This window comes from Vulpes lagopus, chromosome X (genome assembly GCF_018345385.1).
Source record: "Vulpes lagopus strain Blue_001 chromosome X, ASM1834538v1, whole genome shotgun sequence".
NCBI classification, from domain to species: domain Eukaryota; kingdom Metazoa; phylum Chordata; class Mammalia; order Carnivora; family Canidae; genus Vulpes; species Vulpes lagopus.
The window spans coordinates 41,448,368-41,466,431 of NC_054848.1; the positions used below are offsets into that span (position 1 = coordinate 41,448,368).

The window sequence follows — 18,064 nt, forward strand, 5'->3', positions numbered from 1 at the left end:
GTGTTTAAACAGCCATTTATTTTTCCTCTCCTGTTGGTTGGATTTTTGGCCAGGGACTTGCTTCCTCAAACTGGGGTGAGGGTCACTCCCCCTATGACCCTCCTCCCGGTACAGTTCTCTACAGATCCTGGGAGCCTCCATTAAGCCAACACCCCCCCCCCAACTCTTCCTTATTCCTGCTTCATACCCTACATCCTTGCCAGAATCTTGCTTTCCTGAGGGCTTCTTAATACTCTCTGTTTAATGTTTTGGTACAGAAGCCTGACAAAGGGAACACCAATTACAGATCATTCCCACTTATGAATAGTGAGTGATGGGGCAATTATAAATGAAATATTACCAAAGAGAATCTAGCAGTTCCTTGAAAGAGCTTTCATTCTGAGCACACCGTTCAATATTACAAAATCTCTATGTAATTCGCCAATATTAACATATCATTGGAGAAAAGGCATTTGATAAAATTCAGCATCCATTCTTGATTTTAAAAAGTATCAAAGTTGAGCACTTCACACTTAAGTCTCTTCCCAAAACTCACAGTAGGGATTGTCACTGATGCAATAGGGGTTGATTCATGACATCCAGAATTCTTCATTTTGAATTGAGTCCTTTATCTTTATAAATTGCCTTCCTTTGTCTTATTTAATACTTGTCCAGAATTCACCTCTGACTGATATTAAAATGGAGACCTTGCTTCCTTTCTCTGGGCACTTCCTTATACTTTGATGATGTCCAGAATTCTTTATTTTGGATCGAGTCTTTTATCTTTATAAATTGTCTTCCTCTGTCTTATTTAGTTTTTTTGTCCCGGAATTCTCCTCTGGTTGATTTTGAAATGGAGACCTTGCTTCCTTTCTGCTGGCTTTTCCTGATACACCTTAGCTCATCCTTTTTTTTTAAAATTAATTTTTATTGGTGTTCAATTTACCAACATACAGAAAAACACCCAGTGCTCATCCTGTCAAGTGTCCACCTCAGTGCCCGTCACCCATTCCCCTCCAACACCTGCCCTCCTCCCCTTCCACCACCCCTAGTTCGTTTCCCCGAGTTAGGAGTCTTTATGTTCTGTCTCCCTTCCTGATATTTCCCAACATTTCTTTTCCCTTCCCTTATATTCCCTTTCACTATTATTTATATTCCCCAAATGAATGAGAACATACACTGTTTGTCCTTCTCCGATTGACTTATTTCACTCAGCATAATACCCTCCAGTTCCATCCACGTTGAAGCAAATGGTGGGTATTTGTCGTTTCTAATTGCTGAGTAATATTCCATTGTATACATAAACCACATCTTCTTTATCCATTCAACTTTAGATGGACACCGAGGCTCCTTCCACAGTTTGGCTATTGTGGCCATTGCTGCTAGAAACATCGGGGTGCAGGTGTCCCGACGTTTCATTGCATCTGAATCTTTGGGGTAAATCCCCAACAGTGCAATTGCTGGGTCGTAGGGCAGGTCTATTTTTAACTCTTTGAGGAACCTCCACACAGTTTTCCAGAGTGGCTGCACCAGTTCACATTCCCACTAACAGTGTAAGAGGGTTCCCTTTTCTCCGCATCCTCTCCAACATTTGTTGTTTCCTGCCTTGTTAATTTTCTCCATTCTCACTGGTGTGAGGTGGTATCTCATTGTGGTTTTTATTTGTATTTCCCTGATGGCAAGTGATGCAGAGCATTTTCTCATGTGCATGTTGGCCATGTCCATGTCTTCCTCTGTGAGATTTCTCTTCATGTCTTTTGCCCATTTCATGATTGGATTGTTTGTTTCTTTGGTGTTGAGTTTAATAAGTTCTTTATAGATTTTGGAAACTAGCCCTTTATCTGATATGTCATTTGCAAATATCTTCTCCCATTCTGTAGGTTGTATTTTAGTTTTGTTGACTGTATCCTTTGCTGTGCAAAAGCTTCTTATCTTGATGAAGTCCCAATAGTTCATTTTTGCTTTTGTTTCTTTTGCCTTTGTGGATGTATCTTGCAAGAAGTTACTGTGGCCAAGTTCAAAAAGGGTGTTGCCTGTGTTCTCTTCTATGATTTTGATGGACTCTTGTCTCACATTTAGATCTCTCATCCATTTTGAGTTTATCTTTGTGTATGGTGAAAGAGAGTGGTCCAGTTTCATTCTTCTGCATGTGGATGTCCAATTTTCCCAGCACCATTTATTGAAGAGACTGTCTTTCTTCCAATGGATAGTCTTTCCTCCTTTATCGAATATTAGATGACCATACATTTCAGGGTCCACTTCTGGGTTCTCTATTCTGTTCCATTGATCTATGTGTCTGTTTTTGTGCCAGTACCACACTGTCTTGATGACCACAGCTTTGTAGTACAACCTGAAATCTGGCATTGTGATGCCCCCAGCTATGGTTTTCTTTTTTAAAATTCCCCTGGCTATTCGGGGTCTTTTCTGATTCCACACAAACCTTAAAATAATTTGTTCTAACTCTCTGAAGAAAGTCCATGGTATTTTGATAGGGATTGCATTAAACGTGTAAATTGCCCTGGGTAACATTGACATTTTTACAATATTAATTCTGCCAATCCATGAGCATGGAATATTTTTCCATCTCTTTGTGTCTTCCTCAATTTCTTTCAGAAGTGTTCTATAGTTTTTAGCGTATAGATCTTTTACCTCCTTGGTTAGGTTTATTCCTAGGTATCTTATGCTTTTGGGTGCAATTGTAAATGGGATTGACTCCTTAATTTTTCTTTCTTCAGTCTCATTGTTAAGTGTATAGAAATGCCATTGATTTCTGGGCATTGATTTTGTATCCTGCCACGCTACCAAATTGCTGTATGAGTTCTAGCAATCTTGGGGTGGAGGCTTTTGGGTTTTCTATGTAGAGAATCATGTCATCGGCGAAGAGGGAGAGTTTGACTTCTTCTTTGCCAATTTGAATGCCTTTAATGTCTTTTTGTTGTCTGATTGCTGAGGCGAGGACTTCCAGTACTATGTTGAACAGCAGTGGTGAGAGTGGACATCCCTGTCTTGTTCCTGATCTTAGGGGAAAGGCTCCCAGTGCTTCCCCATTGAGAATATTTGCTGTGGGCTTTTCGTAAATGGCTTTTAGGATGTCAAGGAAAGTTCCCTCTATCCCAACACTCTGAAGGTTTTGATCAGGAATGGATGCTGTATTTTGTCAAATGCTTTCTCTGCATCTAATGAGAGTATCATATGGTTCTTGGTTTTTCTCTTGCTGATATGATGAATCACATTGATGGTTTTACGAGTGTTGAACCAGCCTTGTGTCCCAGGGATAAATCCTACTTGGTCATGGTGAATAACTTTCTTAATGTGTTGTTGGATCCTATTGGCTAGTATCTTGTTGAGAATTTTTGCATCCATGTTCATGAGGGATATTGGTCTCTAATTCTCCTTTTTGGTGGGGTCTTTGTCTGGTTTCGGAATTAAGGTGATGCTGGCCTCATAGAACGAATTTGGAAGTACTCCATCTCTTTCTATCTTTCCAAACAGCTTTAGTAGAATAGGTATGATTTCTTCTTTAAACGTTTGATAGAATTCCCCTGGGAAGCCATCTGGCCCTGGACTCTTGTGTCTCGGGAGGTTTTTGATGACTGCTTCAATTTCCTCCCTGGTTATTGGCCTGTTCAGGTTTTCTATTTCTTCCTGCTCCAGTTTTGGTAGTTTGTGGCTTTCCAGGAATGCGTCCATTTCTTCTAGATTTCCTAATTTATTGGCGTACAGCTGTTCATAATATGTTTTTAAAATCGTTTGTATTTCCTTGGTGTTGGTAGTGATCTCTCCTTTCTCATTCATGATTTTATTAATTTGAGTCTTCTCTCTCTTCTTTTTAATAAGGTTGGCTAATGGTTTATCTATCTTATTAATTCTTTCAAAGAACCAACTCCTGGTTCTGTTGATCTGTTCCACAGTTCTTTTGGTCTCGATTTCATTTAGTTCTGCTCGAATTTTAATTAACTGTCTTCTTCTGCTGGGGGTGGGGTCCATTTGTTGCTTTTTCTCTAGTTCCTTTATGTGTAAGGTGAGCTTTTGAATTTGAGATCTTTCCAGTTTTTGAATGGATGCTTGTATTGCAATGTATTTCCCCCTCAGGCCTGCTTTTGCTGCATCCCAAAGATTTTGAACGGTTGTATCTTCATTCTCATTAGTTTCCATGAATCTTTTTAATTCTTCCTTAATTTCCTGGTTGACGATGGTCCTTAACCTCCACGTGTTTGTGGTCCTTCCAAACTTCTTGTTGTGATTAAGTTCTAATTTCAAGGCATTATGGTCTGAGAATATACAGGGGACTCTCCCGATCTTTTGGTATCGGTTCAGACCCTGTTTGTGACCCAGTATGTGGTCTATTCTGGAGAAAGTTCCATGTGCACTTGAGAAGAATGTGTATTCAGTTGAGTTTGGATGTAAAGTTCTGTAGATATCTGTGAAATCCATCTGGTCCAGTGTATCATTTAAAGCTCTCGTTTCTTTGGATATGTTGTGCTTAGAAGACCTATCTAGTATAGAAAGAGCTAGATTGAAGTCACCAAGTATAAGTGTATTATTATCAAAGTATTTCCTCAGTTTGGTTATTAATTGGTTTAAATATTTGGCAGCTCCCACATTCGGGGCATATATATTGAGGATTGTTAAGTCCTCTTGTTGGATAGATCCTTTGAGTATGAGATAGTGTCCCTCTTCATCTCTCACTATAGTCTTCGGGGTAAATTTTAATTTATCTGATATAAGGATGGCTACCCCTGCTTTCTTTTGAGGACCATTTGAATGGCAAATGATTCTCCAACCTTTTATTTTCAGGTTGTTGGTGTCCTTCTGTCTAAAATGAGTCTCTTGTAGACAGCAAATAGATGGGTCCTGCTTTTTTATCCAGTCTGAAACCCTGCGCCTTTTGATGGGGTCATTAAGCCTGTTCACGTTCAGAGTTACTATTGATAGATATGAGTTTAGTGTCATCATATCTATTCAGTCCTTGTTTTTGTGGATTGTTCCACTGAACTTCTTCTTAAAGGGGAATTTTAAGAGTTCCCCTTAAAATTTCTTGCAGAGCTGGTTTGGAGGTTACATATTCTTTCAGTTCCTGCCTGTCTTGGAAGCTCTTTATCTCTCCTTCCATTTTGAATGAAAGCCTTGCTGGATAAAGTATTCTTGGTTGCATGTTCTTCTCATTTAGGACCCTGAATATATCCTGCCAGCCCTTTCTGGCCTGCCAGGTCTCTGTGGAGAGGTCTGCTGTTACCCTAATATTCCTCCCCATAAAAGTCAGGGACTTTTTTTCTCTTGCTGCTTTAAGGATCTTCTCCTTATCTTTGGAATTTGCAAGCTTCACTATTAAATGTCGAGGTGTTGAACGGTTTTTGTTGATTTTAGGGGGGGATCTCTCTATTTCCTGGATCTGAATGCCTGTTTCCCTTCCCAGATTAGGAAAGTTTTTAGCTAGGATTTGTTCAAATACATATTCTGGCCCTCCGTCCCTTTCGGCGCCCTCGGGAACCCCAATTAAACGTAGGTTTTTCTTCCTCAGGCTGTCATTTATTTCCCTTAATCTATCCTCATGATCTTTTAATTGCCTGTCTCTTTTTTCCTCAGTTTCCCTCTTTGCCATCAACTTGTCTTCTATGTCACTCACTCGTTCTTCCACCTCGTTAAGCCTCGTCGTTAGGACTTCTAGCTTGGATTGCATCTCATTTAATTGATTTTAAATTTCTGCCTGATTGGATCTAAATTCTGCAGTCATGAAGTCTCTTGAGTCCTTTATGGTTTTTTCTAGAGCCACCAGTAGCTGTATAATAGTTCTTCTGAATTGGCTTTCTGACATTGAATTGTAATCCATATTTTGTAACTCTATGGGAGAGAGGGCTGTTTCTGATTCTTTTTTCTGAGGTGAGGTTTTCCTTCTAGTCATTTTGCTCAGTGCATAGTGGCCAAAAATAAGTTGTATTGGGAAAAGGAGAAAAAGAGAGAGAAGGAAAGAAAAGAGAAAAAGAAAAGAGAAAGAAGAAAAAAAGGGGAAAAAGAGAAGAAAAAGAGAAAAAAAGAAAGGAGAAAAAAAGGGGGTGGGGGAAGCAATCAGAAATCAAGAAGAAAGAAAGAAAAAAATGCACAAAACAATACAAAAAACAAAAACAAAAAACACGGGGGAGTATCTTCCGATTCTGTATACTTTAAGTCCCTTGACTTCCCCTGGAACTGGTCCGTAGCTGGTCTTCTAGGGGAGGGGCCTGCTGTGCTGATTTTCAGGTGTTAGCACTTGGGGGAGCTGCTCTGCCCCTGCCTGGTGCAGGGCTCAGTGGGGGTTGTTCACCCCGTGAGGCCCCGGGAGGAAGCCCCAGTGGCGGGGCCAGCTCTGCAGCCCTGGAGTCAGCTCCCGCAGTAACTCCGGGGCTCTCCGTCTGCAGGGCCTGGAGGCTCCGGGGCGGGGCCGCTGATCTGCTCAGCTCGGGGCAGGAGCGTCCTCGCTGTCCTGGGCCCTCCCGGCCTCTGCCTGTCCCGGGGGTAGGCCGGATCCTGGGCTGTGTCCCGGCGCCCTGTGCTCCCGGGCCTGCGCTGTTGGATTCGCGCTCCCGCCCCGCAGCCCCCTCCGTGGAGCCGCCGCCCGAGCTGCTCCCAGAGCCGCGCCGCCCCCTCCGCGGAGCCGCCGCCGGAGCCCCTCCGAGCTGTTCCCGGAGCCGCGCCGCCCCCTCCGCCCGGAGCTTCTTCCTCCGCCCGAGCCGCCGCCGCCGAGCTGCTCCCGGAGCAGCGCAGCCCCCTCCGCGGAGCCGCAGCCCGAGCTCCTCCGAGCTGCTCCGGGTCCCGCCGTGCGCGCTGCAGCCCTTAGGGAGCTCGGCGCATCTCTCCGGGGCACAGTTCCTCTGTTACTGTCCCAGGGAGCCCGAGGGCATCCCCGCCTTTCTGGGGATCCTGCTCCAATTCCCCGGGAGGCCTTTCCGCCCGGGAAGGTTGGTGCAGCTCCTGCTCCTCCGGGACAGGGCTCTCCTGACCTGGGGACACTCGCTGTGGCCTCAGCCCGGCTCCTCGCGGGGCCCCTCCCCCTTGGAGGCCTTTTGTGTCTTTATTTCTTTTTTCCCCGTCTGCCTACCTTGATAGAAGCGCGAACTCTTCTCACTGTAGCATTACAGCTGGTCTCTCTTTAAATTTTTTTTTTTTAATTTATGATAGTCACAGAGAGAGAGAGAGAGGCAGAGACACAGGCGGAGGGAGAAGCAGGCTCCATGCACCGGGAGCCCGATGTGGGTTTCGATCCCGGGTCTCCAGGATCGCGCCCTGGGCCAAAGGCAGGCGCCAAACCGCTGCGCCACCCAGGGATCCCTGGTCTCTCTTTAAATCTCAGGCCGAATTCGTAGATTTTCAGGATGATTTGAAGGTTTTCTAGGTAATTTGTTGGGGACAGGTGATTTGGAGACCCTACTCTTCCGCCATCTTGCCCCTCCCCCTCACCTTTGCTCATCCTTTTTACCATTGTCATTCTGAGTCCTTGCGCATTTTTTTCTATATGTTTGAAAAGGTGTGTTTAATATTATGCCTTCTAGTTTTAATGCTACTTTTTAAATATCTTTCACTATATGATCCATTTTGCTTTGTTTTGGGTTCCTTCTAGTAATTTGAAAGGGTTGAATTCTTTTTTGGTTCTTTCAGTGGGTACCTTTATAACATTAATATTATAAAAAATAATCTAATTATTGAAACAGTATCTATTAATTGTCCAGTATGAGTCATGATAAGAGTCTTGTACTGCTGTTTCAAGAGTTCTTTTATTTGTTATAAGCTTTCCTTGAATTCTGAGAGCTTGTCCAATTTGGGTCAGTCTCTAGGGACACAAATGATATGCATATTGAATTTCCTCTCTTCCATATTTTTCTGTATTATATTTAAAAATCTTTATTCATTTCCACTTCACTTTGTTTACTAGTCATAATTCTTTCTTTGTTACCTACTATCAGGGCAGGAACTGTTAAAGACTTCATTTCTATATTGTTTGTTTGTTTGCTTCACTTTTTTATTGAGGTCTACCAACATATTGCACAAATTTTTAAGACAGCTGAACAAGTGTCTTTGTGAAGTTGGTTCCTTCAAATCAGAATCCAAATGAAGTCCAAACATTGCATTTTTTAAGTTTTTATTTTGATTCCAGTTAGTGAACAGTGTTATATTAGCTTTAGGTGTGCAATATAGTGATTCAATGCTTCCATATAATACCTGGTGCTCATCATGACAAGTGGCCTCCTTAATCTCCCTCCCCCCCCTCGGTTAACCTTCAGTTTGTTCTCTATGATTAACAGTCTGTTTCTTGATTTGTCTCTCTTTTTTTCCCCTTTGTTCGTTTGTCTTGTTTCTTAAATTCCACATATGAGTGAAATCAGAGAATATTTGTCTTTCTCTGACTTATTTTACTTAGCATCATACTGTCTAGAACCATCCATGTCATTGCATTGTGTTCTCGTCAAGAACTGGAATGGGTCTGAGTTTTTTTTTTTTTAAGATTTAATTTATTTATTCATGAGAGACACAGAGAGAGAGAGGCAGAGGGAGAAGCAGGCTCCACACAGGGAGCCCAATGTGGGACTCGGTCCCGGGACTCCAGGATTAACGCCCTGGGCTGAAGGCAGTCACTAAATCACTGAGCCACCCAGGGATCCCCGGGTCTGAGATTTTATTCTACTTGCAAACTAACGAGTGAGCCTGCCACAGTGGCCTGGATGCTGGCGGAAGTCTTGAGACTCCTGGGTCAGAGAAAGAGGACTTAATACCCATGGCAAGTAGCCGGTGTCTTCACATTTGTGCCAGTTCCTATGAGGTGACATTAAAAGGCCTGTGTGACATCTGCCCACACAGCGGGTTCCTTAGATTACCTGAATCTTTTATAATGAGTAGTAAGCAAACCTGGCCTTTGCCTTGGAGGGTGGCACAAATATGTTCTAAGGCTGTTTGCCATGCAAACATCCTTGAAAAGATAGTCCAAAACAAAGGGCGGTCCATGCCTGTGCTCACTAGACATGCAGAACTGTGCAAGTCCCGTGGAGAATTGTCTCCCAGCAATATCCACTGGATATCCATAATATCTAATACCATTTCTATATTGTTTTGCTTTCTGCAAATTTTCTCATGAGTACGCTATTCCATTGGCCACTCTGATTAATCTGACTCATGGAGGCCAGGGCCAAATCTATTGTTTGTCTCATGCAGCATTTAATTAAAGCGATTATAGAGTTCCAAGTGGCAGAATGAGGCCATGCTGCAGTATTTTGCTCAACCATAACCTCCAGGATTCCAGACTCAATCAGCTGAACAAATCCCATAAGTCATTAAGGTTCACCTCACAAAGCCAGGTGCTTTTCTCCTTAAGTTTCTATAGTGACCTTTTTGCTTGGCCTGAGGCACTAATCCAGATGCAGCAGCACGTATTAGTAATTGCACAGTTTCTGCCTTGGCCCAGTGGGGCAATTTCATCATCTGTAACAACCCTGGACAGCAAGTTGAGGCTGACCAGAATGCCTTCCAGGGCCAAGGTAGTATGATTGATCACCTCAGCTAAAATCAGGAACAAATTTCTTACCACCTTTTCTAATTGGATGATCCCTGTTATAGGAATACCTTCCCTCAGGATACACATAAATATACAAGCCATGTATCCTTCTAGGAAGCTCCTTGTAGCAAACCAAGGGTAGCTTCCTTCTGGAGAGATCTCCAGAGTTGTTTTAAGGGCTACCTCAACCACCAGTCTCTATCTTAATGACCACCCCTAAGATGCAAAGCACTGTGATTTTTTTTTTTTTTTTTTTTTGGCGAGGGGAAGGCAAGTTAATAGCTGGCTTTCACACATAAAGTATAATTCCAGAGTGTACCCCCTGGATGAAAGTGTTGTTTACAATGGGGGGCCCTCTAAATAGGACCCTTAGCAGTCTGGGGACACAGATTGAGATTGCCTCCAATGTGACCTGTCAGCCAGCTGGTAGTCTTTAACTGTTGAAGACAAAACTGAGCAAGAAAGGAAATTGATTATGTTCAGGCTGTTGCAGTCAGGAGAGTGCCCCAGATCTGAAGAGCAGAGTGTCTCAGTATTGTGGTTTTGCCTTTTACTCTTAGAGGGAGGAGTAGACAAGTTATAGTAGGGTGATTTACAGGTGTGATTGTTTCTGCATTCAGGGGAAATCTCTGCTTAAAATGTTTCTCTCTGTGTCTGGCTACTTTAAGCCAATGTCAGTTAATTATTCATGAGAGAGAGAATAAGGAGTTTGAGGGTCTGTGTTTGGTCTTTCAGCAGTTTCAACAAAAGGGGAAAGGTCTGTGTTTGGACTAGTCACAGGTAAATCCAGGAGTCTTATGGGGGTCATGAGAACAAATGGACAGCAAGTCTTACCTAAAGCATATGGGGAAAAGTGTTCTTTGCTATAAGTCATTTCAAGAACACAAAAGGATGAGGTGATTTCTTAAACTATTGCTGTTTTCAGGGCTCAAGTGGAATTCAACATCATCTCTTGTTAAGATAACAATAAGGTTGTCCTTAAATATATCTGGAAAATAAGGTAATATGGGAATGCCTGGGTCTATGATTATCAATCCAGGTTTGTGGATTGTCAATCTACATGTAAAGCTGTCAGTTTAGTTTTGATCTCTGTGTGCAAAGTCAGTTGGAGGTGTAGTTGTTCTCGGGTCTGCTGGATTATGATATGTTGTTGAATCATTTGTCAAGACTGCCTGAATAGTAGCATTTAAGACTATGGGAAGGATGCATCCCCAACAGCAAGGCATAAGATTATAAACACGAGAAGGATTAATAATCTTTGCAATATACCTTGGCAGGATCCTATATTCTGGCCAGGAGAACGTGTTTCACAAACTGTCCATATCAACCTTAGAAAGCCAAGTAACCTTCTTGAATATCATGACTAGCTAAGCCAAGTAACCTTCTTGAATATCATGACTAACTATTCTGTTTGGCCTGTGGCATGCATCCAAGTGCAATGAGATATGTTGTTGGCTATGGCACAGATGCCTCCCTGACTAGGAGGGAAGTCAAGAGTTACATGATTGCCAGAATGACTTGGGCCAGTGAGTTTAAATTTATTTACAGTACTCCTAAGGTAGAAGTGGTATTTATTACTTCTGCAAGGTCTAAGGAGCGATTTTGAATTATTTTTTCTAGTTGGAGAATTCCCTTGTTGGGTGAAATGGCCCTCATGAAGAAATGGTGCATAAAGAGAGAATTGCTGATTTCCCAGGGAAGTTCAAGAACACACTATAGTTGGCTTATTTTGGAGTGGTTGTATAAGTCTTCAAAGGGACATGTGGTCAGCAGGTGGGCTGTTGGTTTTCAACATTTGAAGGTCCCGAACAAGGATTGCAAAGACACAGGAAAGGTTGGTGTGAGGAAGGCAGAGGTAGGCTGGCAGCCACATAAAAAGTAGTATCATAGGGATCACAGCCAGTGTTTGCATTGTGGAAACCGTTATTAATAAATGGTTGTGGTTAACCTTAGCATGGCTCCTCAGGAGGAAGCGTCTTTGGGTAGAACCAAGCAAGGTCCATAAGGCTGACTGGAAAGTGGTAGGGAGAAAATGATGGTTACCAGGGATGAAAATTGCCCCTATATTTATTTTTTACACTCAATCCTGAGAAAATGGAATTATGGAGTTTGGAGATCTCAAGCATTAACTATGTTGGGGGATAAGGTGTAGTTAGCATATGCTGAACAGTTGGGGTTGACAGTGTGGGGTGGTTTTAAATACCAGTATGGATCATTAAGGGCAAATGGGATGTGCTGAGGGGAATGGTTGTCTAGATTGTTGGTCAACTTTCTTATAAAGATTTTATTTTTTTCTTCCAAGATTTTATATAAGTCCAAGTTAGTTAACATAGAGTGTAGTGTTGGTTTCATGAGTACAATTTAGTGATTTATCACTTACATATAACACCCAGTGCTAGGTATCTGGGTGGCTCAGTGGTTGAGCATCTGCCTCTGGCTTGGGTTATGATTCCGGGGCCCTGGGATCAAGTCCTGCATCAGGCTCCCTAGAGGGAGCCTGCTTCTTCCTCTGCCTATGTCTCTGTCTCTCTCTATGTGCCTCTCATGACTTAAAAAAAAATTTAATACCCAGTGCTCATCACAAGTGCCCTCCTGAATGCCCATGACCTGTTTATCCCTACCCACCTCCCCTCCAGCAATCCTGTTTGTTCTCTGTAGTAAAGAATCTCCTATGGTTTATCTTTCTGTTTTTATCTTATGTTATTTTTCCTTCCTTTCCCCTATGTTCATCTGTTTTATTTCTTAAACTGCACATATGAATGAAATCATGTGGTATTTGTTTCCTCTGACTGACTTATTTCACTTAGCATAATGCACTCTAGTTCCATCCATGTCGTTGCAAACGGCAAAATTTCATGCTTTTTTATGGCTCAGTAATATTCCATTCTCTGTGTGTGTGTGTGTGTGTGTGTGTGTGTGTGTGTGTACACATACCACATCTTTATCCATTCATCAGTCAATAGACATTTAGGCTCTCTCCATAATTGGCTATTATTGATAGCCCACTATAAACATTGGGGTTCATGTATCCCTTAGAATCAGAATTTTTTGTTATCCTTTGGATAAATACCTAGTAGTGCAGTTGCTGGGTCATAGGATAGTTTTCTTTTTAAATTTTTCAGGAACCTCCACACTTTTCCAGGGTGGCTGTACAAGTTTGCATTCCCAACAACAGTATAAGAGGGTTCCCTTTCTTCATATCCTTGCCAACATCTGTTGCTTCCTGAGTTTTTTTTTAATTTTTTCTTAATTTTTATTTATTTATGATAGTCACAGAGAGAGAGAGAGAGGGGCAGAGACACAGGCAGAGGGAGAAGCAGGCTCCATGCACCAGGAGCCTGATGTGGGACTCGATCCTGGGTCTCCAGGATTGCACCCGGGCCAAAGGCAAGCACCAAACCACTGCGCCACCCAGGGATCCCCACTTCCCGAGTTTTTAATCTTAGCCATTCTGACAGGTGTGAGGTGATATCTCATTGTGGTTTTGATTTGTATTTCCTTGATGATGAGTGATGTTGAGCATCTTTTCATGTGTCTGTTGGCCATCTGGATGTCTTCTTTGGAAAAATGTCTATTCATGTCTTCTGTCCAGTCATGTCCACTCTTAACATGAGTATGTAAGAGTCAGCCTCCAGTGGACTGAAAAGAAGTCAGTGATTTGGCAATTGATGGCAATTTGGAATGAAAAGTATGGTGGCAGTTGTCTACAAAGCACTGATGTACTGAGAACCTCCCCAGTAATGCTGTTTGATGGACAGAGAAAGATGCTCAGTTTGTAGACTTCAGTCAGACATCCTGGATTCGTCAGGCAAATATTTTATATAATGGAAAATGACATTGTAGCCTGTTGCTTTGCTTGCTCTTAAAGGCAGTCTTGCAAATAAAGCAAAGGCTTTCAAGTATGTTTTAAAATGTTTTTTTTTTCTAAACATTTTGAACTATGACTCAGGGGGCGAAGTACATTTTACATGGTGACCAGTGTATACACCCTGACTGTAGTCACACATATGCACATGCTATACACATACACACACAAATGTAATAAAGCAAAGTTTTAAAAGTAGTACCCTTTAGAAATAATGTGCTGGGATACTTTCTCTTTTTTTCTCCTCTATATCATTAAAAATAAAAGCTGGTTACAATAAAAAAAAAGTATACTTGTATTATACTTGATTCTGGGAATGTAGAAGAAGATGTGGCTGTTTTTTATTAACTGACAATATTAAACTAGTCTCATTCGTCAAAGATTTACCTCAATTATTTGAACTTGAATTCTTAAAATATTTGAGTTCATGTCTGTAAGAACATTTTGTTTTAAGCACATTGAGAGTACTAGGAGTTCAGAGCTACCTAATTTGGGGGAATTTGAGAGCTATTCATTTTTGCCTAGAGGTAGGAAAGTATTACTTACTCACAGACACGTAAACACACATACAGACACAAATAGAGGGCTTATAGCTCACTGGTTCACATAAAAGAGCTGTGTTTTGCCAGGAGGCTTACTGCAGTAGTGGAGCTAAGCAGAACATGGTGCTGGGTACTGAGAGAACCTGGTAAGACAGGAGGAGGTTTAGATGGAAGGAAGTTGTGTTGCACGTTATCCATTTCCACCACAGGTATGGTTTGTGTGTTCAGAGGGAGGCCAGAGGAGAAGAGGTATTAGTAGTGAAATGTGTTGCCTTGCTTCCACTAGTAAGATGGTAGGATGTCCATGGCTCAGAGATGATCATTTCCCCTTGCACACTGAGTCAGCTGTGGGCACAAGTGGGAGGGTCTCTTTGAGGAAAGCCATTGGGGAGAGGGATTTTTGGACTTTTGTTCCCTTTTTACTTTAAGGCCAAGAAATCCCAAGTCTAGGGCCCCTTTGCTTTTCTTTAATAATGATATCTGCAAGTGTCCCTGTCTGTGGAATTTTTATAGGGAGCAGACTGCCCTGGCTTGTTTCCTTCTAATCATGGGTTTGCACTGTGTTCATTTGTGGAGTCCTTCTGGTGTTGAGCTAGTGTATGTATTTAGGAGGGAAGAGTAGTTTACCAATTTATGTTTTTGGATAATGTCTTTACTTTCTGGATGTAAGCCATGAACAGTTACTGACCAAGGTGGATGCAGTGTAATTGTCAAGAGCAAGACCAGAGTAATCTTTTCAAGTATTTTCTAATCTGTGTCTGTAGTTAGAGATCAAGTTATGTCTTCATTGTCTGCAATCTCTTTTTTTAAAGATTTTTATTTATTCATGAGAGAGACAGAGAGAGGGAGAGACGCAGAGACATAGACAGAGGGAGAAGCAGGCTCCATGCAGGAATCCCAATATGGGACTTAATCCTGGAACTCTGGGATCACAACCTGAGCCAAAGGCAGATGCTCAACCGCTGAGCCACCCAGGTGTCCCTGCAATCTTGTATCTTTAATACATTTTTGAGGGGAAGACAGTGAGACTGGATTCTAAAAGTCTCTCCCCAACATAGTGATTCAACTTCTCTAATACATTATGCTATGCTCACCACAAGTATAGCTACCATCTGTCACCATGTAATGCTAGTGTAGTTGATAATTCCATCAACTATATTGCCTATGTTATGCCTTTTATTCCCCTGACTTATTCATTCTGTAACTGGAAACCTAGATCTCCCACTTCCCTTCACCCATTTTGCCCATCCCCTCACTCCCCTCCCCTCTGGTAACCATCAGTTTGTTCTCTGTATTTATGGGTCTGATTCTGCCTTTTGTTTGTTCATTTTTTTTAGATTCTACATATGAGTGAAAACATACGGTATTTGACTTACTCTGATGGACTTATTTCACTTAGCATAATACCCTCTGGGTCTGCTCATGTTGTTGCAAATGGCATCATGGCTTGTCTCATCCTTTTTTATACTTGCATAATATTCCAGTGTATGTGTGTCCATATATATATATATATATATATATATATATATACACACACACACGCGTGCACATATATGTATACACACACACACACAAAAAATCATCCTTACCTATTTGTTTATCAGTGGACATTGAGGTTGCTAACATATCTTGGCTATTATAAATCATGGTGCAGTAAACATAGGGCTGCGTAGATCTTTTCAATTAGTATTTTTGTTTTCTTGGGGTAAATACCCAGTAGTGGAATTACTAGATCATACGGTATTTCTGTTTTTAATTTTTTGAGGAACCTCCATACAGTTTTCCACAATGGCTGCACCAGCTTGAATTCCCACCAGTAGTGCATGAGGGCTCCTTTTTCTCCACATCCTTGCCAACAGCTGTTGTTATCTTTTGAGCCTAAAGGTTCTGGCAGGTGTAAGATGATATCTCATTGTGATTTTGATTTGCATTTCCCCGGTGATTAGTAATGCCTAGTATCTTTTCATATGTCTGTTGGCCATCTCTATGTCTTTTATTCAGGTTCTCTGCCCATTTTTAAAAAATATTTTATTTATTCATGAGAGACATATAGAGAGAGGCAGAGACACAGGCAGAGGGAGAAGCAGGCTCTCTGCAGGGAGCCTGACATGGGACTCGATCTCAGGACCCTAGGATCATGGCCATTGAGCCACCCTGGTTCCCCTTGCCCATTTTTTAAATGGACTGTTTGGTTTTTTTGGTGTTGAGTTGTATATTTTTTATGTATTCTGGATATTAACCCCTTATTGGATATATCATTTGCAAATATCTTCTCCCATTTAGTCGGTTAGCTTTTTGTTTTGCTGATGGTTTCCTTTGCTCTACAAAACCTTTTATTTTGGTCTAGTCCCAAAAGTTTTTGCTTTGGTCTCCCTTGCCTGAGGAAACATATCTAGAAAAATGTTGCTAGGGCTGATGTTAGAGAATTATTGACTGTGTTCTCTTCTCAGATTTTTATGGTTTCAGGTTTTACAATCAGGTCTTTAATCCATTTTGAGTTTATTTTTGTGAATGATGTTAGAAAGTGATCCAGTTTCATTCTTTTGCATGTAGCTGTTGGTTTTCCCAACACCATTTATTGAAAAGACTGTCTTTGCCCACTGTATATTCTTGCTTCCTTTGCTATAAATTAATTGACCATAAATTGTGGGTTTATTTCTGGGATCTCTATTCTGTTCCATTGATTTGTGTGTCTATTTTTGTGCTGGTGCTATATTGTTTAATTACTACAGCTTTGTAGTAAATCTTGAAATCTGGGATTGTGATGCCTTCAGCATTGTTCTTTCTCAAGATTGCTTTGGCTTTTCAGGGTCTTTTGTGATTCTCTATGAATTTTAGGATTATTTGTTCTAGCTCTGTGAAAAATGCTGTTGGTATTTTGATAGGGATTGCATTGAATCTATATATTGCTTTGTTCTCCCCTCTGATTTTAATTTGCATGTTAGCCTTGGAGGCATTCTGATTTTTTGAAGGTCTATCTTTGGGGCCCACTAAGCAGTTTTATTAGTTGATATAAATCAGGGAACCCAGGAGACTATCCCCCAAAGGCCAGTCTGAATCCATTACTAAATTCTCTGTTCTTACAGGGGTCTTGAAAATCTTTTTTTTAAAAGATTTTATTTATTTATTCATGAGAGACACAGAGAGGCAGAGACACAGGCAGAAGGCAGGCTCCATGCAGCGAGCCCGACGTGAGACTCAACCCCGGGTCTCCAGGATCATGCCCTGGGCTGAAGGCAGCGCTGAACCGATGAGCCACCCAGGCTGCTCCTTGAAAGTCTTTAACAACAGCATGTAAATCTGAACAAGACCAAGCCTTGTTGAGCGACACACTCAGGTTGTTGACCTTCTATCACAGTTGGAGGAGGACAGTAATCTAGGTTAGGGAGGGTAATTAGGAGCAGGAGAGTTTAATGGAGCCACAGACAGTAGAAGAGGGGGAGTAGGGGGCTGAAGTGGGGATAAAAGGAATCTATAGAATGAGGAGGAATGGTGAATAGGGGAAAGGACTAGAGTGGTACACATGGAGGGTTCTGGTGAAGGAAGGGTTGTAAAGTTTAGTTGGGGATGAAGGAGGAGCAGGAGGGGCAGACTGGTAGTAAGAGAGATAGTCCTTAAGGGACTATACAGTTTGGGATAGATTGGAGGTATTTTCTCATTTTTCAGCCTCTTTGTACCAAACAGAATAAACTGACCATTGGTGAAAAGAGAGGTCTTAGAGCCCCAAGATTTGAGGGTGCTTCATAAATGAACACATTTGGGGAGATCTCACATGCCCCAAAGGAGACATTGGAATTCTGAGTTGTTCCTAGTTATAAAATTCTGCTGTTTTTGGAGGCAGTGAATTGTTGCCATAGTGGTGAGGTGTGTAATTGGCAGGAGTTTTATGAAGGGGTTGAGAACTGGATTGAGAGCTTCCAATGAATACCAAGGTTAAACAAAATCTGGCAGCAAAATAAAACCACAGGAAGAATGAAAATCACATCCTTATTGTGCTACCACGGATGGTGTCCAGAGCACAGGGATGAGGAGCTGAACTCATCATGGGATCCCTGGATCACCAGTCAGGGAAGGAACACAGTGTGCTTGCAGCCGTATCACTACCTAAGTGGGGAAGATGGGGTTCCAGAGATAGGCTTCCAGTCCTATTCAAGTCAT

The 18,064-nt window shown here is 41.8% G+C and overlaps 1 protein-coding gene and 1 pseudogene across 11 annotated transcripts in view; both read left to right on the forward strand.

Annotated features, from left to right (window-relative positions):
* Nucleotides 1-18,064, forward strand: part of ZNF81 (zinc finger protein 81) — a 103,985-nt gene that overhangs the window by 19,988 nt on the left and 65,933 nt on the right. Inside the window, exon 1 of one of the 11 annotated variants that reach the window (XM_041740891.1) lies at nt 13,051-14,115. The exons of 9 other annotated variants lie outside the window; for them this stretch is intronic. In XM_041740891.1, coding sequence (XP_041596825.1) covers nt 14,074-14,115 — 42 coding nt within the window. In that variant the 5' untranslated portion in view covers nt 13,051-14,073. Of the gene's footprint in view, nt 1-13,050; nt 14,116-18,064 lie in introns of those variants that run through there. One more of the 11 variants, XM_041740895.1, reaches the window with a different exon arrangement.
* The window catches only part of LOC121483021, a 32,276-nt pseudogene continuing 28,253 nt past the window's right edge, over nt 14,042-18,064 (forward strand).